Below are 24,755 nucleotides of genomic sequence, written 5' to 3'. Positions count from 1 at the left end.
TAAATAGACACACAGTCAGGAACACTGTTTCACATCAAAAATTTACTGATTGCCAGAGAGGAAAGTGACTGAATGACGCCATCGGAGAGACATTAATGTGATTTGTCCCTTTATGCCAGTGTTTGATGGCAAGTAGTGCTCTTGCAGATTGTGTCAAAGCTGCTTTTTTTTCTCTTTCGAAAAGATTTACACAGTAGTTTCCCTTGTAGCGGAGGGTTTCGTCATATCTTCTGTGGTTGGTTTTAGCGACCAGTCCATTTCGTAGTTTTAATCTCTATCACTGCCTCCTTGAAGTGAACCTTCCTCTTGTCTGTATGTTGTTATTTATTCCTCAGTAGCTCTTTTAATTTCACCAATAATGCCCCCCACCACCTTTTTGTCCTAACAGCCTTCCCCACCTTTTGCAGCCTTCCTTACTACACCCTCTGCCACCTTTCTCCCCTTATCTTCCTAACACTGATTATGTTTGTGGACTTTCAAAGACATTGTTTGTAAAACTAAGATTATTGCTCAGAATATTTTTTGGAGACTATTTGCTGTACAGTATTTGTAAGCTCTATTTTTGTATATTGCTATTTTGGAGAAAATTATAAGCATTTTTTTCTTTTCTTGTTTTTGCTAATTTCATGTTTATTCATTTTAAAAAAAACGTTGCATGTGACTGACTTGAATTGTAAATAAAATTTCCAAGTTTTTGGAAGATTTTTGTGGGGTTTTTTTGCATAAAGGATGAAAGTGAATGAGTTTGGAGTGATGCTACTCTGAGATCTAAAAATAAATGTCTCCGTTTAAAGAAACATGAATTATGATTAGAAGGATTTGATATTTTAGTGACACATGACCTTCAAAAGAAGATATCCAGTCCAACACATTACTACTTACTGTATGATGTGAATATTTATCAGAAAGGAGATTTTATTTCTTTTTAAATAAATCTTCAAACTTCTGAGCTCATTTGTGCTTCAGTCATTGACCACGATGTGTTGAAATGATCAAAAAAAAAATTAAGTTGGATCAAATTTAAAATGATTTTTTAAATACAGTAAAGGTTAAATAAGTGGAGACACATGAATCCTACCATATCCGTTTTTGTTTTGCTTCAGGATCTGAAGCTCAGTTAACCATAAATATGCAACACCACCACCCTGTGTTTAAATGGTGTGTATATTTGAATTGGTAAACGTGCTTTTCATCAAGAAATATAGATGTCTTGAATGTTTTAAGTCATTAGCCATAGTTTGATTTTAATCGTCCTCAGTCATTCACCAGTGTCACAAAGAGTACTTACTGGGCAACATCCAGTCTATACGACTGCTATGAAGAGGCTGAGTTGTGTGAATGTTTGAGATTAAGTTAAATAAAACAACACCCTTCTCTCGCTGGGCTAACATAAAGTCCATTATCAGCAGACTCCAATGAAACATTTTTCATTCAAACTCGTGTCAGGAACAAATGTGGTGTTATAGCACCACCTAGTGGTTAAAATGTTAAGTTGAAATGGCTTTTAATAGTGTTTTCCAAGAATCGTAGGGAGACTATTATCAGGCGCTATCAGGTGTTTGATATCTATAAAAATGTTTAGTAGCTGTTTTTTTTTAAATATATTATTATTATTTAAACACGTCTAGGCCTAGGGAAGGGCTGGATTAATATATTCTCTTCCTATAATCTATTTGATCCAGTCTGTGGACTCTTGGATGTGCATGTCTTCCTTCATGTGTTATCTAACTCAGTTAATTCTTCCTCATACTAATGACCAAAAACCAATTTATAGCCAACATTAAGACACATTTAGCTATAAGCAGAAATTGGTGTTGAAAACCAGGTTTTAAAAAATACAACTAAAGTAAAACAACTGGTGAGTATTTTGACCAGCATGGGATTATCCTTATTTCCACATACGAAGACAGGGTTCACAAGTTCTGTGTCTGTTTAGTGAAACAGAACTAAATAACTCAGGTTTTCGTTTCAGGATCGTGTTTTACAACCATATTTTACCTTTTGGTAACACCCCAACCATCGGCTGCATTTTTAAATGGCAAATGAGGCTTGTTTGTTGTTTTTGTTGATATATGATTTTAAATAATTACTTCAGTCTCAAAACATCCACTTTATTCTTGGTGACACTCCCTGGATCCATTGTCTGATGACAGTAGACTCCTTTCAGATCTTTATCTTATAGTGACTCAGTTTCTCTTTAAAACTAGATTTTTTTAGAGTTTGTTTTGAAAGATTTATCAAAATGCCTGCAAACTGGTCAGCAGGTTAACTTGGGTCCTAAAAATGAGTCAAGTATTTATGCTAATAACTATAAAGTTACTGAAAATCACAAGATCAGTACATTCAGATTCTCATCACTTTTATTTGCGCACAAGTAAAACTTATTTTATTACATTTTTATCCCATCAACAGAAATATATCTGTGTATTCAGTAATAGATGCTGTCATCTAGTAATCTGTCAAACCAGTTAAAGGCAATGTGAAGCTACACGGTAAAGAAAACATTAAAGAGTATGATGCCGAGGTAGAACAAGAAGATGCTGCTCGTGCACAGGGCCTCAGCGTGAGTAGCAGCAGCAGTATTGTTGGTTGTGCTGGTGTTTGTTGTGATTTTTGTTGGCGTCACCGACATTGTTGAGGATGTGGTCGCTGTAGAACTAGCATTCGTTGACACTGTAGTGTTGTTTGCCTCGACTTTTACTGATGCTATGAATTAATAAATAAAAGAAACATCAGTAAAAACAGAAGACAATAATTGCAACACACCATAAACAGCAGAATTACTTACAGAGGATCAGAAGTTGCGTCACAATTATCAGAAGCATTATTTTCTCCATCTTTCACAGCTAAAAGAAAAAAGGAAAATGTTTTCATTTTCACTTGATCACTGAAATAAATGTTTTTCAAGGTTAACAATCTGTTTTTTAAATTAAATTAACTGTATTTTTTATATGAAAACTAACTAATGTGTTTTTTTTTTAATTAATTTTGTTCAGATCCAGATATTTGATCATAAAGTTTCTTTTGCATTAAATTTGAGCTCCTATTTCCACTTATATTCTGATGGAACAACGTTAGTGTCACCTGGAAAATGAATGTGTTTTAAACAAGTGTGTTTTAAACATGAAATTTCTATAGAACACCTTAAAGCAAAATTGTAAACTTAATACTACTCTAACATGATTGAACAATCCTGAAATTAGTCACAAGCAAATCAAATCTGATGGTATTTAAATGAGCATTTATGTGTTGATATGGATGATATGTAAATAGTATCATACATCCCTGAGATGATCTACAAATAAATCTACACCAAAAGAAAGATACTTACAAAATGTTTGGGTAGCTGTTTCTAGTTGTAGATTTAAAAGTACTTGCTCTTGTCTTGTTTGCAAGCGTTCTTGATGTGCAGGTTTAATTCGTCCTTCAGCCTTTATAAAGTCGATGCCAGACCTGAAAAATGATGTGACACAGATCATGACGTTTGTGGGAGTATTCAGCGACCGAAAGGATTACATGGCAAAGAGGTGACAAACAGAGGTGTCGTTATGGGACACAAAGAGAACTGTATGTTTGTGAGAATGAAAAATTTGTGCAACAGCTGCTCAGACAGCGTTTAAACAATGAATACATCATGTAAAATGTACGGAATGAGAAAAAATACCCTGCCCTGAACTTACAAAGCCATGTACTGTGATGCTTATTTATTTTTTTTTTTTTTGCATATATACTTCATCATGAAGTTATTTGTAAAAACTTGTGCTGGTTGGCTGTTGGGGTCGAAAAAGACAAAAACAAAACAAAAGTCTCAGTGAAACTGGAATTAAAAAAGTTTTTATTTCTTCTAATCCATTATCAATATCAATTTAGTTATATCTTTAAAAAAAAATAAATAAATGAACTTTACCGGCATCATGACAAAGCTCAGCAGTTTTTGCCAGATAGATCATTATATGAATACAGCTGACAACAATTAAACAGGGATCTAATAATAACAAACCCACCTTCAAACATGAACCGTAACTCCTCCATAGTAGCACAACAGACAGCAGTAGGTATGTTGTCATTTTTATCATTTACTGTAAGTCTGATATGAAAGCAGAGAGAAAATGAATAAATAATTAAATAAATAAAATAAAATAAAATAAAAAAAAAAAACACAGTGGACACCCAACAAATCCTGTTATGTCAACTCAACCCAACTAACTCAAAAAAAAAACTTCCATTTTTACCAACTTCCCCCTCAGAAAAGGACAGGTCATCCATCCAGATATTGATTGTAAACACATGATAATATCCAACTAAGGCTTGAGACTTTTGTTGTTGTTGTGTGCAAAGAAAAACAGGTTATTTAACTGTTTTGAGGTCATCAGTTTTTTGTTAATGGGCTGCACGGTGGTGGTTGGCACCGCAGCCTCACGAAGAAGGTGGCTGGTTCGAGCCTCAGCTGGGGGGATGTTCGAACGTGAGGGGGCAGTGGCCTTTCTGTGTGGAGTTTGCATGTTCTCCCCCTATATGCATGGATTCTTTCCGGGTTCTCCGGCTTCCTCCCACCATCCAAAAACATGCATGTTAGGTTATTTGGTCACTCTAGATTGTCCCTAGGAGTGAGTGTGAATGGTTGTTTGTCCCTATGTGTTGGCTTGGACTGGTAACCTGTCCAGGGTGTAACCTGCCTCTCACCTGCTAAATGCTGGGATAGACTCCAGCTCACCCATGACCCGTAATGAACTAAGCGGTAAAGAAAATGAGTAGTGAATGAATAATTTGGGATCTAAAATGACATGGAACATATTAAAATGTCTTTTACTATTGTGAGGCTGTTAGCAAATAAAAAATAAAATAACCCTCAACTACTATAAGAATATTACACTATAAAACATTTCTACAGTACAATTTATTTTTATTTCATCATCATTTGTGGCAAATATCATGACTTAAAAACTCTTTATTGGAACTTCCAGATCTTATTTGGGAGATTTGTTCTCATTTCTTCTGCAAAATTATCTTTGTTCCTTGAGATCTGATTGGACCATCCTGCCACAAGGACCCTGCATGCAGCTTTGACTTATTGTGGCAGGTAAGGGGATGTAGGCATAGTGACTGTAAAATCCTGGCCTGGTATTGATGTTAAAATGAACTGTTTGGGTAATGGCTGTCAACAGATTGTTTTTGATATTTATTTTTTCCTTTAATGCAAAAGAAACTAAATGTTTATTAAAATATAAAGGAAAAGTTTCAGGATCATCGTGGTTAACAAGCTATATTTTCACTGATATTGTCGTTACATCTGTGTTGAACTTTGAGCTATTAACTTACTTGTACCTCTCATTTCCAGCTGGTAAAGCTGACAAATGTGTAAATAAATGACTGCTTTGAGCAAATATACAGAAATGACTGTAGGACTTAAGTGGTTTGTCAGGATGTATCACCTGATGGGTGTGAGGAGCATGAACCTGGTTGTGTTTGCTCCGACATAAAGGCGTCATTCTGATGGCATGAACTCACGTTATTCCTTTATTTCTGGTTAAAAGCTGTAAATGGGTTTATTATCCAGAAAATCTCTCTGTTATTGGCTTTTTAAAAGCATGATAAGCTTTTTGTTTTTATTTTTAAACAGCAATGCAATACAAAACTTTATTCAGATAGCTTATCCATTGTGTAAAATAAGAATATGCATTAAAAAATGCACTTTTTAATAAGAAAATTACATAAACATTCAATTTTACATGCTAGCTGAAAAACATTTCCTTTAAATGAGCCCTCCTGCACTCCTCTACACAGAAATGTCCCAAAGATGCAACATTCAGGCCGAGTAATGAATAGATGGATTTTATTGTCAGATAGTTTTTATGTAAGATCTTGCTTGGTGTTTTTTTGCATTTTGGCTTTTACATTCTGCTTCTGAGACTTCTGCACCAGAGCCAGCGTGTCTCGCTTCTCGATTTTCCTGAGCAGTTTCTTCTTCATCCTCTTGATCTTTGCCGTGTTACAGATCTGTGAGACAAAGGAGGCAGAGGGTTGGAAGCTACTCTTTAGCCAGCTGTTTGATTACTTGTATACAGCTGCTGACTTACCACTTGAACCACCTCAGCCTTGCGTTCATTCTCTGCACGTCGTTTCAGGTTTTCTTCTCTTCTTTTCCTCTTTTCCTGATGATAACAGGTGAAGCACGGTTCATTAGAGCTGCTACTACATGGACATGGTGGATATGCAACACACTTGTGTCATACTACCTCCTTCTTTTGTGCTTTTTCCTCTTTTAGCTTCATAGAATACTGTTTCACAAGATCCTTTTCCCGCTTGGCCTCCATCTTCTTTTCCCAAGATGTGCACAGTGGTTTGTCTCTCACCAGGGAAGAGAACCTGGAAGAAAAATACCACATTTGTTAGGATGACAAAACAGACAGGTGATTGTCCAACAGTGTTTTCTGCACCCACATTTCCACACAGCTTATAAGACTGCAGCTCAGTACTGCTGCTGAAAGATGCATTTTCATGATCGTTACTTGTTAGTAAAAACAAATATCAAAATATATGCTGCCTGAAATAAACTGTAATGCATTAACAATTCATGATTAAAGCTTTAATGCATATATAGTTCATGCAAGCAGCTTCCAGCACGTTATTTATGTGCATTTCTAACACTCCTGATTCCGCCTCTGATCCATTTTCTGCAGGAATGAATGGACAGCTAACGGCACAGGTAAAATAAAAAGTAGGCTTCTGGGTTACAACACCTCTGCTTGTTGCGGTCCTTCCATACTCTTCCTGATTTCGGCTTCCCCATGGGAACTACCGGCATCTGTTTGGCACTTGGAGCCAGATGGGGTTTCTTCTTTGGAACGGTCTCTGAACTCGCCGGTACCGTTTCTGCTGGTGCAGGTCTGGACAGGTGATCCTGTACACCGCTGTTGGCTTTCTCTGTATCCGCCATTGGCTCTACTGACCCTGTGGGCTCTGCTGGCTCTGGTTCCGTAGACATAGAGGGCTTCTCCTCTACCGAGCTCCCGGGCTTCTGTTCCAGATTTACTGTATTTTGTTCTTCCACGGGGGACAGCTCTTGGAGTACAGACCTCCTGGTCCTTCTACTAGGAGTCTTCACCGGGGTTTGCGACTCGAGCAGTGCGGCAGGAGTCCGTATTCTGCGGCCGCTACGGGTCCGCCTGGTCTCCGCTGGCGGATCCTCAGCCTGTTCTTCTCCTTGTTCCACCTCGGAAGTTGCATTTCCCTTGGAGATAGTTTTCGCTCGCTTCGACATAATTCGTAAATCAAAATTACAACAACATATAACCGTGAACTCCTATACCCACGTGTTGCATTTCCCCCCCAGTGTTAATTACGTCACGTTATTTCCGGCCATAAAATGAATAATATCTGATACCGCAGCCTATTACCGCCACCTATGGGTGGGAAGGAGATACTACAACTCTGTTTTTTAAATCAAATAAAACTATTTAATTTCTTTAACATAATATTAAAAACACATGCTAGCAACTAAATCAATTCCTAGCTTATATTAGGCCATTTATATAAAACTGTTTATAATATTTCATATATTTGTTTCAAGGCAAGACAAGGCAAGGCAGTTTATTTGTATAGCACATTTCATGTACAGGACAATTCAAAGTGCTTTACATAAAATAAAAGCATTACAGATATTAAGTAATAGGAAAAAGCAGCAACACATAGCAAGAATTACAAAAAAATAATAAATTACATTAAAATGGTTAAAAGCAAGATAAATTAAAAAGTTATCATGCAGATTTCATGCATAGGCTCATGAGAAAAGAAATGTTTTTAACCTGGATTTAACAGTGACTACATTTGGTGAAAATTTAATCTCCACTGGCAGTTTGTTCCACTTATTTGCAGCATAACAGCTAAATGCTGCTTCTCCATGTTCAGTCTGGACTCTGGGCTGGACTAGCTTACCAGAGTCTTTGGATCTAAGAGCTTTGCTAGGTTTATATTCTCTGAACATATCACAGATGTATTCTGGGCCTAAATCATTTTGGGATTTGTAAACAGTCAGAAGGTTTTAAAATCTATTCTGTGACTGACTGGAAGCCAGTGTAAAGATTTCAAAACTGGTGTGATGTGTTCAGATCTCTTAGTCCTGGTTAAAACTCTAGCAGCAGCGTTTTGGATGAGCTGCAGATGTTTAATGCTCTTTTTAGGAAATCCTGTTAAAAGACCATTACAGTAATCCAGTCTACTGGAGATGAATGCATGGATGAGTTTCTCTTGGTCTTTCTGGGAGACTAAACTTTTAATTCTGTTGATGTTTCTGAGCTGGTAAAAAGCTGTCTTAGTGAATCTTTGATGTGGCTGCTGAAAGTCAGGTCTGAGTCTATCAACACTCCAAGGTTACGAACTTGGTCAGTGTTTTTAAGAGCCCAAGTCTCCAGGTGTTTGCCAATGCTAAGCCTCCTCTCTTTGCTACCAAACAGAATAATTTCAGTTTTGCTTTATTTAATTGTAGAAAATTCTCCTTCATCCAGGTGTTTATTTGCTCCAGACACTGACACAATAAGTCTATTGGACTGCAGTCATCTGGTGACAGAGACACAAAGTTGTGTATCATCTGCATAACTTTGACAATTAATGCTACATTTTTGTAATATTTGATCCAAAGGGAGCATATACAAGTTGAACTGAAGAGGTCCAAGGACTGACCACTGGGGGACTCTACAAGTCATGGCCACTCGCTCGGATTCATAGCTGCCGATCGTAACAAAATAACTCCGACCTGCTAAATAGGACCTGAATCAGTTAAGGACCACTCCAGAAAGTCCAACCCAGTTTTCCAGCCTGTGTAGCAGGATTCTGTGATCTACAGTATCAAATGCAGCACTGAGATCCAACAGAACCAGGACTGATACTTGACCAGAATCAGTATTCAACCTAATGTCATTTAACACTTTGACCAGAGCTGTTTCAGTGCTATGATGAGGTCGGAAGCCGGACTGAAATTTATCAAGATTTCCACTTTCATTTAAAAAGTCATTAAGCTGGTGAAATACAACTTTCTCAATAATCTTGGAAATAAAAGAGAGGTTAAAGACAGGTCTATAGTTGTTCATTATAGAGGCATCTAGTCCTTTTCTTTAGGAGTGGCTTAATAGCAGCTATCTTTAGTGACTTGGGAAAAATGCCTAAAGCCAGTGAGCTGTTAACTATCAGTAGGAGATCACTTTCTACTGAGGTAAAAACTGTTTTTAAAAAGTCGGATGGTATCATGTCCAGAGTGCATGTTGTTGATTTCAAATGCCAAACTGTTTCTTGTAGGATTTTTAAATCGACCATATTAAATTGCGACATAACATCAGAAATATTTTCGGGTTTTAGACACAGACTAATTTTCTTGTTTGACTGTGTGGAATTAATATTTTGCTTTGTTTTAATTTTTTGGCTAAAAAAGTTGGCAAATTGGTTGCATTTCTCAGTGGAAAGGAGCTCTGGGCTTATCTGCATAGGAGGATTTGTAAGTTTTTCAATCATGGCAAACAGAGGGCATTGAAGTACATTAAAGTAAATAACTGCAAATACATCTTTGGAGTGTTGATGTATTCAGGTTTTTTCTAGTGTAAAAATACTACTATGACACTAAAACCAAATACCATCTCAAGTAAAAGTCCTGAAATGAAAGTGAAGGTGTGTAAACGTTGTTACAACCCTATTCAATGGCTGTAACAAAACAAGGAGGAAGGAACAAGAATGGTATGTTAAAAATATATACATTTATTAAGGAAAAGCAGTAAAACGTTAAAGGATCAATATCAGTAGTGTAAGTGATGCATGGATGTAGGAAAATGTATGTGAGAACATAAACCAAAGCAAACCAAACCAACAGAATAAAAAGCTGCCTGCACAAGCCAGTGATCTACCCTGAGTCCAGGATGGTAAAGCTCTCATGTCAGGCAGATCACACCAGGCCCAGGTGTGGCTCATCCCACTAATCACCAGACACCCGCAACACAAACTGAAAACAGGTGGTGGGGCCATCACAGCATACTCCAGGAAAAGTATGAAAATACTAAAAGTGTTTTAAGTATCTTACCTTATCTTATCTTTACATCATAGTCACAAGTTAAAATTTTATAAAAATTCCGTATTTTAATAATAATAACGTATATAACTGGAACCCAACTATTGTATAATGAGCTGATATTGTTTTTTTTTGTTAGATATTAATTCAATAATTTTATATTTGATCAATTAAAAATAAATAATAGTCTCAAAAGTGAAAGTTATCACATCACTTTGCTTTTTCCAATAAAACTGCAAAAATGTTAAAATCATGAAAATTACCGAAAGGCAAAAATTCAAATTTAAATATTTTGATAGAAATATGTCATAAGCTCACTCAGTATTTCCATGTCCGCTAATACATACAAATGAACATTATTATATGTTATTTCTTAAGTTAATCATACTTATGGTATGTTTTGTAAGAAACTTAACTAAAAACTGTCAGATAAAGGCTCTAGATTCAATATTAAAAATAGTGTAGTAGAAGAATAAAGTATTCAAAAATGGGTATGTAATTACTTTAGTTTTAAATGAATTATTTTAAAAAGCTTTTTGTTTTGTTTCAGAATTGCTCTCTTTTCTTTACATTTCTAATCATCAAAACAATTTATAAATGATTTTTATCTATATATTCTAGATTAATCGATCCTGCTAATGTTTATTGCTAATATTTTCACTGTTCTTTACCGCTTGGATGAACTGCTAAACACTGCCATCTACTGACCGAAAGACACAACTCCTCCTCCTTGTCACATGATTTGACTTCCGTAACTCACGATGCTCATTGAAAGCACCTCAGTATACCGAGGGGAGAAGGAACCGTGCTTGTCCCGGTAAATACAGCTTGGTGAAGGACTTTGAGAAAAATCTGGGACAGATTTGCATCAGGACTCGTCAGAGAGCTCATCATGGCTCTGCTCGGAGCTGGAAGCCTGCTGCTGCTGCTGCTGCTGCTGCTGTTTGGTCAATCAGTGAGTACATCTGAGTTTTCAACACAGTCCTAGACACTCAAAGAAAAACGTCACGGTAAATAAGAGACAGCAAATACTAAGATAGTTTCTTTTTCGTTTTTTGTTTTCCCGAAACTTTGTTAAAACATAAAACATTGGTCTTATTTCCTTCTTTGTGCTTGTTTTTTTTATCCATTAAATACTCTCGAAGTGTGTTAATACATTTGTATGAGGTTAAATACTGACAATTAATCGACTTGTAGTGGGCAAGCATTTACTACCTGATGCATCCCAGAGTCACCTGAGGTATCACCTGAGGTATCATCCCAGTGCCATAAAAATGTGAATTTTTATTGGACACTGAAGACTAACTTGTGTGCTGAACTCTTGTATTCTGTGACTTTTTGACCTGCAGCTCGGGGCACCTCGCTCATTCAGTGTGGACTACAAGAACAACTGCTTTCGTAAGGATGGGAAAGAGTTTCGATACATATCAGGAAGCATCCTCTACAGCAGGATCCCCAGAGTCTACTGGAAGGATCGGCTGCTGAAGATGTACATGGCAGGACTGAATGCGATCCAGACGTAGGTTTGCTTCCTGATTCAGCCAGTCTCTGCACTCTCACTGTGGGTCATTATGAAAGTAGTCAGAGGCTCAAGTTAAATCATTCCTACATATGAGAGCGAAATTATCAAAATTATACACTGACAACACATTTGTGTGCTTATTTGGGTAATCCTGACTCTTTAACCTCTTTGCAGCTACGTTCCCTGGAACTACCATGAAGAGTTTCCAGGCCGATACAGTTTTAGTGGAGATAGAGATGTCGAGTATTTCCTTAAACTGGCCCAGGACATTGGTTTACTGGTCATCCTTCGGCCAGGACCCTACATCTGTGCAGAATGGGACATGGTAAGAGTAGATGTGTGTTTTATTTTTAGGGTTTTGTTTTATCTTTTCAGAACCAAGTAGGAAACTTAGAAACTAACTTGCTTTTCTTAAGCGGTACGTAGACCTGACAGTTAAAACCTGTTTAATTCTTGTTCTTTTTTAGCTTGTCTTCTGACAGCCCACATTAGAAAAGCCTTTACTCCTAGACTTAAGATGGGTTATTAAGACATTTATTCAAAATGCGTGTCACTGCAGGACCAAAGCTGGGTCTGTGTAAATGAAACTGAGCTGCAACTTAATGTGATGTGGGTTGTTTCTTCGTTGATATGTCATGATGGTTTGTGATTTTGTCAACCAGGGCGGCCTGCCTGCATGGCTTCTAAACAAGAAAGACATTGTGCTGCGATCTTCAGACCCAGGTGAGAAGCAAAGACAAAGAGGGTGAGTGATGAAAACAGCATCTCACACTGCTTCATAGATAACACTTTAATTTGTGTTTTATTTTAGATTACATTGCAGCTGTGGATAAATGGATGGGGAAGTTATTACCCATGATGAAGCCTTACCTGTACCAGAACGGTGGTCCTGTCATCACCGTACAGGTGAGTGTGCAGATCTGAACTCACTGCTGTGGGTTTGGCCGTTGTATGTTACACATAAACACACAATTTAATGTGATTTTTTAAAAAAAAAACAACATCTCATATGTGATATAAATCCTTCATGGACAGGTGGAGAATGAATATGGCAGTTACTTTGCCTGTGACTACGACTACATGCGCCACCTGACCAAGCTGTTCCGCTCTCACCTGGGTGACGAGGTGGTGCTGTTCACTACAGATGGTGCAACACTAAACTTCCTGAAGTGTGGCTCAATACAAGGCCTTTATGCCACTGTAGACTTTGGACCAGGTAAGTCTAACTCAGTGTTTGCAATTTAAAGCAAACCTGCAAAAAAATAATTAATGCTTCAAACGCTAAGGGCTGTAAGTTAAAATGATCTCATAGTCACATGTTGCAATAGCATTACACTAAACTGAGAGTCCTTAGTCTGACTGTGGCTTCTTGATTGTATCTCTATGCCTCGAAGTCACATTTTAGATGAGTCAGAAGAGTTAAGAGGAAGTTGTTTAAATAAATGTGTTTTCATCTTTTCCTTTTCACCCTAACAGGGACAAACATAACTGCAGCATTTGAAGCACAGCGACACGCTGAACCTCATGGACCTTTGGCAAGCATCTCCCCCACCACATTATACAAGCTCTGATTTTTAAAAAGTTTTACCCAGGTGGCCATAAAGTTACTTCTTCTGTCCCAGGTGAACTCAGAGTTTTACACTGGCTGGCTGGACCACTGGGGATCCCCACACTCTGTTGTGTCATCTGCTGCTGTGGCCAAATCCCTTAACCACATTCTTGCTTTGGGAGCAAACGTCAACCTGTGAGTTTTAGATGTGCCAATGTGCATAGATAAGGACATGTGTAGTGTCTTATGGGTTGTCAGACTGGTTCCTAGAAATTCAGTCATAAAAATCATTGGGTTCTTTTAACTATTGGTTGAACATCTTATGAGATGCTGAGTTGCTCCATTGACCAAAAGAAAGTAGTTCATATCTTCTTACTGCATATAGTCTGAAGTTATAAGATCACATGTTGGGATCAGATAGTACTTCTGTTTCACTTTCATTCCTCCACCCACAGGTACGTGTTCATAGGAGGAACAAATTTTGGCTACTGGAATGGTGAGTGCATTTTAAGAGCAAAGCCATTCGAGCCTTTCCCAATGTAAACATATAACCACCTGTCTTAACAACCTTAGGTGCCAACTCACCTTATGCCGCACAGCCTACAAGCTATGACTATGATGCTCCACTCACAGAGGCTGGAGACCTCACTGAAAAATATTTTGCCATTCGAGAGGTCATCAAAATGGTATGAACATAACCTGTCTTCAGCTTGCGTTATTCATACACACCAACAGCAGATTATAAACCATGAAACCTTTTTGAAGAACTAGTGTGTCCTCTTAAAATAGTACCATGACATACCGATGGGACCAATACCACCAACAACCCCGAAGTATGCATATGGTGCTGTTCCAATGAAGAAGGTAGGCACTCAGATGGCTGTTGATCTACCTTCCAAAAATATCTGTTCTGTTTTTATATCCTTAATATAAACTATTGACTTATAATTTAAATCATGGAGGAAGAATAATAAAATATGATCGTTTTCCACCTGTAGCTCCAGACAGTATTGGACGCCCTTGAAAAGCTTTCTTTCTCTGGTCCTGTCAAAAGCATGTATCCTCAGACTTTCATAGACTTGAATCAGGTATGTTTCAGTGAATTCACATCCACTCCAGGGCTACATTATTTGTCCTTTCGTTAATGCACCTGTGTCCTCCCTCCAGGCCTTTGGTTATGTGCTCTATAGGACGACTCTGCCTGTGAACTGCAGCAGCCCGACTCCTCTGTCGTCACCTATGAATGGGGTCCACGACAGAGCGTATGTGTTGGTGGATGGGGTGAGTCTTGTTCATCTTCAGATGTTATGTTCTGACTGAAGGAAGACCTTCTTATTTGGATGTTAACTTATTTTAGTTGCTGATCTGGATAAGACCATACTACCTTTCTTATGTCTATTAAAACTATGAGTAGGTGTGTTGGGGCAAAATTTTGACTTGTGATGTGCATTTTTAGCTGGAACAAAGCACTACGTGGGATATCTCATTATCTCTTCATACATCTTGGGTATTATATTCTCAGTGTAAAAGTAGTTATTGATTTTATGCTATAAAATCTATTTTTCTCGAAGATGCAGTCAAATATGTGCAAACAATGCAAGAACCATTTGTAGCAGAACACCCTTCCATGTGATCCATCGTTCCACCAATCATCTGCTGACTAGTCTTCAAAACAGAAATCTTGATTTTACATTCATTTCCATCAGTTATGCAAATATGACTTCTTATTTTCAAGACGGCTGTGGGAATTTTTGAAAGGGACGAGGTCCTAACGGTGAATGTGACTGGGAAGGCTGGCAGTCAGTTGGACATACTGGTGGAGAATATGGGCCGAATCAACTATGGAAGAAACATCAATGACTTTAAGGTTTCTTTTTTATTTCTTTTCAATGATAAAGTTGGTTCTTTGAATCATAAGTCTGAGCAACTGTCACTTGTATATATCATATGCTAAAATGCTTAAAGACTTTTAAAATAATTTAGGATTTAGTTTGTTTTTCAACTTCTGTTTTCTTATTACAGGGTTTAGTATCCAATTTGACTTTGGGGAGAGACATTCTCACCAGCTGGACCATGTACAGTCTCAGCATCGATGAAGCTGTTAGCCAGGGGCTCCTCGGAGAAAATCCCCCCACACTGATAGATCCACCTCGGACTGCTGCTGTTACTGCTCCTGCATTCTATGGGGGAAGTTTTATAATTCCTGATGGCATCCCAGACCTCCCTCAAGATACTTACGTCAAGCTGCCCAACTGGAGGAAGGTTTGTAACCCAACAAGACGTCCTGTCTGAACTGACACTCATCATTCTCCACTATTGTCCTTGTGTTTGCACTTTTTATTTCATAAACACTTGTGACCAAAGTTCAGCACAAATACAATACCCTAATTTCATGTATTTGAATATATGTTTTTTTTTCATGTTTTTTTTAGGGGCAGATCTGGATTAATGGCTTCAATTTAGGGCGATACTGGCCCACGCGAGGCCCTCAGGTGACACTTTTTGTCCCTACCAGCATCCTCAGCACAGCTGCACCCAACAATGTCACTGTCCTGGAGCTGGAGGGAGCTCCTTGCAACTCCCAGGTGTGCACTGTGGAATTCACCGACACCCCGATCCTAAACGCAACTGTCCTGTCTGGCTACAAACAGTACAGGAGGCTGTATGCTAAAGAGGACCTACTGTGATGATACAGGAACTCTGCTGCACAAAAGGAATCAGTTTGCACTAGACTTATTGTATGAGACACAAATTAGCACATTGAATGAATTTTCTGTATTTAATTTTTTTTCTAAAGCTGTGTAACATAAAAAGGTGAATCATTTCACTTCCAAATCTTTTATATAAGTATGTGAGTCTCTACCTCACCGATTCTGCATCGCATGTTTTCAAACCTTCTTGTCACTTCTCAAAGGGATTATTGTCTATAAAAGCCACATTGTTTTATCAGAATGTGTATTTCCATGACAGTTTTATTTTTTATGGAAAACCCACACTAGTGATGTGTTCAGAATGTATACTGTTGGGAGTGCTGATCTGTAGCTTTTGTTCAGTCAGAGAATCTTGCAGACACTGACTCGGTTTGAATGCCTTACAATACCAAAAAATAAAAAAAATAATTTGATATTTCATTGTCCTCTTATAATAATCCCTTGTTTTTAGAACCATATGCATAGCTATAGCATGGACAGGCATTTTATGGTGATAGTTGTTTTTTAAGACATAATACTTAATTCATCCCACTGTGAAATTCTGTAAAATACTGTAAAGTAGTGCCTGATCCATGCAGCCATGCAATAATTAAGATTAAAACAACAAGAAAGGCGCATATATATATATATATATATATATATATATATATATATATATATATAAAATGGGGAAATGAAAAAAAAAATGAAAAAAGGAAAAAAAAAAATAGGAAATTTGTATCTCAAACTGTACCAAGCAAAATGTAGGCATGCTTTTTACCCTCCACAGCATTTCAAATTATTGAACTGAATCAACATATTTCAAACAAAAGCTAAATTTAAAAAATAAACAATAGAAAATATTTCATGCAATAGTTTGCGAATACAACAGTAAACTGAAAGAAAAACGTTTTTTTTTATTTACACTAGTGTCCAAAAATGAGTAAGAAGAAGCAAAAGCATTTAAAGTCCTACTTCTTGCTCTAATCAACCAATAACTTGAACTTTATTACGGTAAAAGCACAATGTGTTATTCTTTAGTCTAGTAACCACGAAAGAAGAAAAATCGATCGACTCTGAACCACGAGGTGGCAATATGTATGTGCTACTTAGTGTGTTTCTACTGTTTAAAGTCGTAGAAGAAGAAGGTTTACTAACGTAGAAGTAGCATTACTTGTCCACCGCCGATAAACGCTAACAACAAGGTAGAAGAAGATAATGGAGGCCTGCTGGAAGTTTAACGACCTGAGAAGATAAGGTCTGTAGTATAAAGTTTTGTCCAGCAATAAATAATAAAGACGATGAAGAAGAAGGGGGAAAACCCCAATAATCCAGTGTTAAGTTTTTAGTTAAATGCATCGATGTAACGCAGCTTGGGTAGCGAAATTAGCATTAGCTAGCTAGCTAATGGTTTGATAACTACTTTGAATTTTGATTAGGCAGTTTTTTAATACTTAAAAATAGACCGTTGTCAACTAACAGCAACTCATAATGATAATTTATAGATCAGTGGCTACTGTAAAACTAAACGCTTTTCACCAAGCTAACATTGACCCGAGTGCATCATTAACAGTATGTAAACGTTCCTGTATTTATACTTCGTTATAAATGGAGGCAACATGATTGAATACAGTTTAATATTCAAGTTAACACTACCAGCTGACGGCAGTTAATAAGTATAATAAGACGGTGTAGCAATTAATACACCAAGTGTCCCAAGCGTAATTGTTATTAACATTACACTAGGGCTTCTTCATTAAGGCTGGAAGCCAGACCTAGTTTAATTACTTACTGCGTCCTCTCTTTCTCTCTGTCTCTCTCGCTCTCTCATTTTTATGTTTTTAATTCAGCCCAGAAAACGAGCCGTCTTCATCCAGATCATGGTGGATAATCGGTATGCTACAGCCCTGGTCATCGGCTCAGTGCTGAGCCTGCTAGCCACAGTCTACCTCTCCGTGGCTGTGGGAACTCAGCACTGGTACCAGTACCGCAGCCCAGCAATCAAACAGGGCACCAACATCTCGATGCTCAAAAAAGACTTCATCAATGGAGAGTTTGATGACAAGCCTTACAGCAACAAGACCTACATCTCCATGTTCCTCCTCAATGGCACTCTGGGACTGTGGTGGAGGTGCATCCAGGTGCCCACCATATCACACTGGTACAAAGAGCCAGGTACTGCTGTCAGTTCAGTGTGTCACATTTGTTGTGTTTTTAGTAACTGGTCTCTTCACAGCAATGAATACTTGCAGTACTTTCTTTGTTGTTAATTTATGTGGATCACAAATATGAAGTATAGAACATGTAGGCTACAAAGTGAGTTAATGTAGATATGGCTGCATGGGAAATTATTTAGAAACACTGGTAACTTTAATTTTTTTTTTTTTTTTGCTGCTAACAAGCATATTTTATGATTGAATCAGGCTGTTTAGGAGGCTACTCTTAGCTGTGTCTGATGCAAGTTTTAACATGGGATGATGTCATTGCAGAGGCAGGTGTTAGTGATGATCCCTTCAGATCTTTATCATCATGGCTCAGCATTAAATCAATTCTGATTGTTTGCCAGCTGTATTTACCCCAGTAGCTAAGCTTCTCTGTGTAGCTGTGCAGCCCCTGCAACATCTGTGAAATTGTTTCTCAGCTTAGCTTTTCACCAAATTAATCCAACTATTAATCACCTTTGCAACTGAGATAAGCAGCCCAAGATGTATTTCTATGATTAAGGGAGGAAGGTTAGCTACCTAGTGATGGCCAGATGAAACATTTTGAAGCACTTAGATTTTCCAGCCAACTATCTAGCAGCAGACCGTTTCAGTGGTCTGTTACTGAACTTGGTCCTTGTAGTCCAGTTGTTCCGTGGAGTGAAATTGTCTTCGGACTTGACACATGCTTCAAAGTTTGAGTTCATGTGTCACATCACTGTATCTAGCTAGTTGCCAAATACATAGCTTGAAAGCAAAGACTGGTCATTCAAGGTTAATGCATTATTTTAGACTTTCCTTTAATGGTACAGTGTTAAAGGCAGCTTTGTCACTGTCTGAATTCTTTCTAAAATAACTTGAAAAGAACACTATGACAAACTGTTAAATAGCCCATCTCAGCAATTAAGCAGCATAGTTCTTAGTCTTTTAACCTATTTTAAACTGTTTTCAACCACATATAACATGTATGAGCAAATCTAAATTATCTTTATTAAGACTTAAAAGTTGCTGCATTTTGATCATGCAAAACAAAGAGCAAAATAACTTCTTAATTCAGCTACAGTAGTAAAAAGGGAAGTGATGACAAAAGGGTGAGTGGCATGAAGAGGGAGTTGGCAGATGACCTTGAGACAGAGACAGTTGTGAAGTCAAGCAGTAAAGGAGATGAGCAACCTTATGGGCTTGCAGATAGAACTGAACATATTTCATGTATATTGCTTATCTGGCTCCAGACCATCAGTCCATCTCTTGGAGTCAAAACTGTGCAACCATTTGACAAGTCTTTAGGTTTTTTCTGGATTTCTCCCTTTAACAGATAATGTAGACTATACTAATTAAAGACCTACAAGCTTTAAAACAATTGAGAGAGATAAAAAGAAAAGGAAAAAACAGTTAGTCACCTATAAGACCTGGCATGATGATAATAATTTTAACTAGTGTCTTAATCAACAGATGATCATCATTCAGACATTGACAGTGACGGCACAACACAGCCTCCAGAGTGCGATCACCAAAGTGGATGTCCAGGTAGTTTACAGTATGCCAACTACAATCTCCCAGTTGCTGCAGTGCTACTGTTTTTATTGGATCTGTTTGTCTTAGGGGATGATATTCAAGAAACTACAATGATGCGGTGTGTACTTCTGACATGAAAACATTTTATTAATAATACTTTGACTTGTGCTTTTCAGTTTGCAGGTTGTCTTATGTGCTTTAAATTGAAATTATCTGATAATTTTTCTCAAGAATTTAAAAAGCGGTCTGCTCGATGGTGTGATGGTTAGCACCGCAGCCTCACAGCGAGAAGGTGGCTGGCTTGAGCCTCGGCTGGAGGGGAGGTTCAAACCTTTAGGGCAGTGGCCTTTCTGTGTGGAGTTTGTTCTCCCCGTGTATGCGTGGGTTCTCTCCGGGTACTCCGGCTTCCTCCCACCGTCCAAAGACATGCATGTTAGGTTAATTGGTCACTCTAGATTAGGGCTGCACGATTATGACCAAAATAACAATCACAATTATTTTGATCAATATTGTGATCACAATTATTAATCACGATTATTCACCGTTTTTTGGAAAAAGATGTATTTTTATTGCACTAATTATAAACAAACTATGTGGCAACAATTTTTAGTGAAAAATTTAACTTTTAATTAAAATAGATGATAAATAATGCAACAAATACATTTACCATTCATTTTTTTTAGAAGTTAATGTAAATTATGGGACTACAAAAGATGCTAAATCAAGAGCCGTTCGGGAGCCAAAAGAGCCGAACATCCCACCACTAGTACAGTTGTAATGGATGCTACCATGGAGAGGGATGTTGTGAGAAAGGCAAAAATGGAAGAAAAGACAACATAAAAATGTTTAGAACAGCAAAAAAATAAAAAATTTTTTAAATGTTTATGTCCACACTCTTCATTAATAAACATTAATATCTGACAGTAAGCCAGCGCGGGATCATCCAGCAGCAGTTATGTACGTTTAATTTTCAGCCTGGTCAAGAAACGGAGGCGTTCATCTCTTGCTCTGAATGCAGCTCTGCTGTGTGAGGACCAAGCCTCTTCTGAGTGCTTTTGAACGGGGGAGGGGTCAGCGCAGTACTCAGTCCTCATTGAAGAGTAAACTATACACTCTTTCACGTCAGTCTACAAAAGTCTCCGGTATCACCAGAAAAGTCGCTAGATTTGTCGCTAGTTGTTTTTTGAAAAGAAAATCACTAGAGTTGAGTGAAAACTAGCTAAATATATCGACAAAGTCGCTACATTGGCAACACTGAGTACAACTATCTGCCGACTGTAAAAGGGGTGCGCCACTGTGTCCTTGTTGTTCAGGCAGCTTAATGAGGCTTTGGCCTTGCGTTCGCCCCCTGGTGGTTGGCAGACTACAGGTTGAGAATGTATGTGATCAGAAATGCATGCTGCAGAGCTCGCATTTTGAATGTAAATATCGTTGACAATCAAGTTCATTTAATTGGGTCCATGAAAATCGTGATTACGATCAAAATCCGATTAATCGTGCAGCCCTACTCTAGATTCTCCCTGGGAGTGAGTGCGAGTGTGAATGGTTGTTTCTCCATATCTGTGTTGGCCCTGTGATGGGCTGGTAACCTCTCCAGAGTGTACCCTGCCTCTCACCTGTTAAAATGCTGGGATAGGCTCCAGCGTAATGGACTAAGCGGTCAAGATAATGAATGAATTTAAAAAGCAGAAAATAAGAGTAAGCGACTAAAGAAGTTGAACATCACGCTACAGTATTTTTCAGCCCAGAAAAATGGTAACAGCAAAATTCTTTATCGCGGTTATTCTGCTGGAAGTAGCCATCAGAAGATGGTACACTGTGGTCATGAAGGAATGGATATGGTCAGCAGTGATATTAAGGTAGGCTGTGGTATTTAAACTGTGCTCAGTTGGTACTAAAGGGCCCAAAGTGTACTGAAAAAATACCACCCCACACCATTACACCACCAGCAGCCTGAATCGTTAATACAAGGCAGGATGGATCTAAGCTTTCATGTCGTTTACATCAAATTGTGACCCTACCATCTGAATGTTGCAGCTGAATGGAGTCTTATCAAACCAGGCAACATTTTTCTGTTGTTCAGTTTTGGTGAGTCTGTGAACTGTAGCCTCAGTTTCCTGTTCTTAGCTGACAGGAGTGACACCCGGTGTGGTCTTCTGCTGCTGCTGTAGCCCATCTGCTTCAAGGTGGGACGTGTTTGCATTCAGAGATGGTATTCTGCATACCTTGGTTGCAACCAGTGATTATTTGGATTACTGTTGCTTTTTGTATCTCCAACCAGTCTGCCCATTCTCCTCTGACATCAACTAGACAATTTCTTCCCAACAACTGCTTCTCACTGGATATTTTTCTCATTTTCAGACCAGTCTCTGTAAACCCTAAAGATGGTTGTGTGTGAAATCCGACCAGCCCATCTGGTCCCAACAATCATGTCACATTCAAAGTCACTTAAATCCCTTTTCTTCTCCATTTTGATTCCTGTTTCGAACTACAAGTCATCTCGACCACGTCTACAAGTCTAAATGCACTGAGTTGCTGCCATGTGATTGGCCGATTAGCTATTTGTGGTAACAAGCAGTTGAACAGACAAACAACTAAGTTGAATTTCTCTTCTGCTACTTTGACATTAGACCCGAAGACGGAAACTCTTTGTGTGAGCTTCACTCTTCCTCAGCAATTCATCCCAAAGTACAAACAACCCGGAAACCAGAGTGAAGAGGATCTGTTGAGAACATGTAAGTCTTGATAACCCTGCACTAGGTTTTGCACAAATATCACCTTAAAAAAATCTATGTGGTGTTTTAGGAGCATGTACACAGCCAACCTTTAAACCTAGTTGGTTTGTCTTTAAAGCAAATTGTTACAATTTCGTTTGCCTTCAAAAATTATTTACATGAACACACAGTTGGTAAATACAGCAGTTTTTTTTACTTTTAATTATTTTTCTGTAAAATGGAATTCTGTAAAATGTAAATAGTATTCTGTTTACATTTTACACACAGTTAAAAGGTTTGAACTGGATGTGGATTCATATTGTAAGACTTCATCCTCATTGCTTTTTGTGCAGACTTGTGGAGGTGCCAGTTTCTCCTGCCCTTGGTTTCATTGGCACTGGTGTTCCTCAGTGGCCTCGTAGGGGTCTGTGCTTGCCTGTGTCGCAGCATCACCCCTACATTAGGTGTGGGAGTGCTCCATTTTCTTGCAGGTGAGAGAACTAAAAGCATTCTTGGATAGTTTTCTAAGGAACCTAGAAAATTCAGTTTATAGAAAAAAGATATATGCTTGTACATTTTAGCAAATAGCCATTTTTAGCTTTTGTTAAGTCACTTATTAGTGGTAGGCATGGATACTTGTATATCTTGTATATATTTTAGGACACTGTGCAAGGTTTCTGTTCAACCTCTACTTTTTGTAGGCATCCAGGCGAGAAATAAAACAGGAACGCTGCATCCCTGTCCTTGAGCTAGATTTTGAGTAAACTGTCCTATTGCATGAACTCCCTTTAAAACGGCTGTTCGACATATTACATGTTTTTTCCTTCATCTTACTGATTTCTCATTTTCTCCTCTGCCCGCCAGGTCTATGCTCTCTGGGCACCGTTTGTGCTTTCCAGGCAGGGGTCGATTTGCTCTACAACAGTTACCCAGAATCTGTAAGGGCTGAAGGCTCAATGGGCTGGTCTCTCTACCTCGCCCTCATCTCCTTCCCTCTGCAAATGATGGCAGCTGCTCTATTCCTGTGGGCAGCCAAAAGTCACCGCAAGAATTACACCCGCATGACTGCTTACAGGGTAGCATAAAGAAGAGGGGGAACATATTTAAAAACGGCAAATATCTCAGAGAGTCATAAAACTGTTTTCTGGTTAAAGAAAGGTGTAAATAATATAAAGTGGGCAGGTTTCAGTTTTTCACCTCTGTAAGAATCATGAATAAAGTACAGGGTATCACCAGCCAAAATGAATTCCAGCACAAGTTTGCAGCTAATCATCAAAAGTGCTCATGTGTAGGCTAAATGTTTTTGAGAAGCATTATCTCACCTTTGCCTTTTTTTTTTCTTTCATCTCCCACCAAAGCATGTTATTAATATTTTATGCATAAAGTTATGGTATCAACAATTTTCATGCAATATTTTCTTTATTTTTATTTAAACTGCCTTCTTTCGGTTGCCATTGCTTTTTTGAAGCTGCTCACCACATTGTCCTTAACTCAGTTCAAGACTATAGACTTGCACAGTCACAAATTTTAGACTTAGAGTTAAGCAAGTCAGGGTAGCAATCTCTGTATAAAAACAAAACTATCTAACATGCCTTTTATTTAAGTGTTGTGGATTTTTTTTCTTTTTTTTTTGCATAAGTTTAAATATCAAGCCTTTTCTCTGCATGCCTTTCAAGTTGACCTTTCCATCATCTGTGGTAATTGTTGATTTCAGCCTGTGGTATATGCTGACTAAATGTCATGAAATGTCAGTCACTAAAAATGGAACCACTTACCTTCCATTGTCACTGTTGATGGATCTAATATCTATTAACGCAATTAGTTTAATTTATTCTAGTCATGCCACTAGCGGAAACCTGTGACCTTCAGCACAAATTATACTACTGCCATTTATTAAAAAAAAAAGTTACACTGTTTAAATGTACTGAAATGTCTTAAGTCATGTATGCAGTCAGCTCTCTAACCCTTTTTAATTAGTTAATTATCTAATGGGTTTACGTTTTGAATCAGCTAAAGCCTTTCAGGTGTTTGTTGAAACTACAGAGCCACAGAGATTGGTATTTTGACAGTTAAATTTAAAAGACAAAATTGTGAGAAATTAATTTATAACTTTGAATTTTTGGCATTCATCATGAGTTAGTACAGGTACAAATTGTGATGTTTTGTGTCACAATATTTGGTTACACATCAGATATGGACAAACTCATGTTTTGTAAATGTTTTAATGTATTCTGATGTACACAGTTGTTTTGTTTACTATCAATAAAGTCAACATTTATGCACTTTCATAGATGTTTTTTTCTCCTGTTTGAAACTGCTAAGAAGTTGAAGTTAATGCTTTTCAGTTAATTCATAAAATGGCTGTACTTTCAGCATGGATGCTGTCACGCTGTGTGAATAGGCTGTTTTTCTGGCCAATCGGAGCAGACTGGGTCTTTAGAAGGCAGTACCTAACGGCAGCATCAGCTACTCTTTATCAAAAGATGTAGTAGCAATGCACAGAATGAAGAAAA

The 24,755-nt window shown here is 37.9% G+C and overlaps 3 protein-coding genes across 4 annotated transcripts; 2 read left to right on the top strand and 1 right to left on the bottom strand.

Annotated features, from left to right (window-relative positions):
• Positions 1-5,816: 5,816 nt before the first annotated feature.
• On the bottom strand, positions 5,817-7,359 carry ccdc86 (coiled-coil domain containing 86). Its single transcript, XM_041984363.1, has 4 exons — positions 6,741-7,359; positions 6,237-6,366; positions 6,078-6,152; positions 5,817-5,997 (listed from the first exon to the last, which is right to left on the bottom strand). The coding sequence occupies exons 1-4, from the start codon at positions 7,259-7,261 to the stop codon at positions 5,851-5,853; spliced, it is 873 nt and encodes a 290-aa protein (XP_041840297.1). The 5' UTR covers positions 7,262-7,359; the 3' UTR covers positions 5,817-5,850.
• Positions 7,360-10,705: 3,346 nt separating this feature from the next.
• Positions 10,706-16,246, top strand: glb1 (galactosidase, beta 1). Its single transcript, XM_041984093.1, has 16 exons — positions 10,706-11,006; positions 11,401-11,570; positions 11,748-11,898; positions 12,236-12,296; positions 12,385-12,479; positions 12,609-12,789; positions 13,050-13,108; positions 13,196-13,317; positions 13,578-13,618; positions 13,696-13,808; positions 13,912-13,986; positions 14,121-14,210; positions 14,290-14,403; positions 14,858-14,989; positions 15,145-15,384; positions 15,555-16,246. The coding sequence occupies exons 1-16, from the start codon at positions 10,944-10,946 to the stop codon at positions 15,807-15,809; spliced, it is 1,962 nt and encodes a 653-aa protein (XP_041840027.1). The 5' UTR covers positions 10,706-10,943; the 3' UTR covers positions 15,810-16,246.
• A 704-nt stretch (positions 16,247-16,950) lies between these two features.
• On the top strand, positions 16,951-24,530 carry LOC121638129 (claudin domain-containing protein 1-like). Of its 2 annotated transcripts, XM_041982640.1 has the most exons (6): positions 16,951-17,070; positions 17,663-17,987; positions 19,466-19,540; positions 22,159-22,263; positions 22,596-22,733; positions 23,107-24,530. In XM_041982640.1, the coding sequence occupies exons 2-6, from the start codon at positions 17,693-17,695 to the stop codon at positions 23,325-23,327; spliced, it is 834 nt and encodes a 277-aa protein (XP_041838574.1). In that variant the 5' UTR covers positions 16,951-17,070; positions 17,663-17,692; the 3' UTR covers positions 23,328-24,530. The 2 variants fall into 2 exon arrangements, with proteins under 2 accessions (XP_041838574.1, XP_041838575.1); XM_041982641.1 differs by lacking the exon at positions 19,466-19,540.
• Positions 24,531-24,755: the final 225 nt, after the last annotated feature.

This window comes from Melanotaenia boesemani, chromosome 4, assembly GCF_017639745.1.
Source record: "Melanotaenia boesemani isolate fMelBoe1 chromosome 4, fMelBoe1.pri, whole genome shotgun sequence".
Taxonomy (NCBI): domain Eukaryota; kingdom Metazoa; phylum Chordata; class Actinopteri; order Atheriniformes; family Melanotaeniidae; genus Melanotaenia; species Melanotaenia boesemani.
This window is presented reverse-complemented; position numbering and strand designations above follow the sequence as displayed.

Excerpts from the sequence above, each read along its gene's own strand:
- glb1 (XM_041984093.1), top strand. The coding sequence starts at position 10,944 with ATGGCTCTGCTCGGAGCTGGAAGCCTGCTGCTGCTGCTGCTGCTGCTG. Across the intron at positions 11,899-12,235 it reads TCTGTGCAGAATGGGACATG|GGCGGCCTGCCTGCATGGCT; the intron begins GTAAGAGTAGAT and ends TTTGTCAACCAG. Across the intron at positions 13,619-13,695 it reads AAATTTTGGCTACTGGAATG|GTGCCAACTCACCTTATGCC; the intron begins GTGAGTGCATTT and ends TAACAACCTTAG.
- LOC121638129 (XM_041982640.1), top strand. The coding sequence starts at position 17,693 with ATGGTGGATAATCGGTATGCTACAGCCCTGGTCATCGGCTCAGTGCTG. Across the intron at positions 19,541-22,158 it reads TCACCAAAGTGGATGTCCAG|ACCCGAAGACGGAAACTCTT; the intron begins GTAGTTTACAGT and ends CTTTGACATTAG. Across the intron at positions 22,734-23,106 it reads AGTGCTCCATTTTCTTGCAG|GTCTATGCTCTCTGGGCACC; the intron begins GTGAGAGAACTA and ends TCTGCCCGCCAG.
- ccdc86 (XM_041984363.1), bottom strand. The coding sequence starts at position 7,261 with ATGTCGAAGCGAGCGAAAACTATCTCCAAGGGAAATGCAACTTCCGAG. Across the intron at positions 6,367-6,740 it reads AAGGACCGCAACAAGCAGAG|GTTCTCTTCCCTGGTGAGAG; the intron begins GTGTTGTAACCC and ends TTTTTCTTCCAG. Across the intron at positions 5,998-6,077 it reads AGGCTGAGGTGGTTCAAGTG|ATCTGTAACACGGCAAAGAT; the intron begins GTAAGTCAGCAG and ends TTTGTCTCACAG.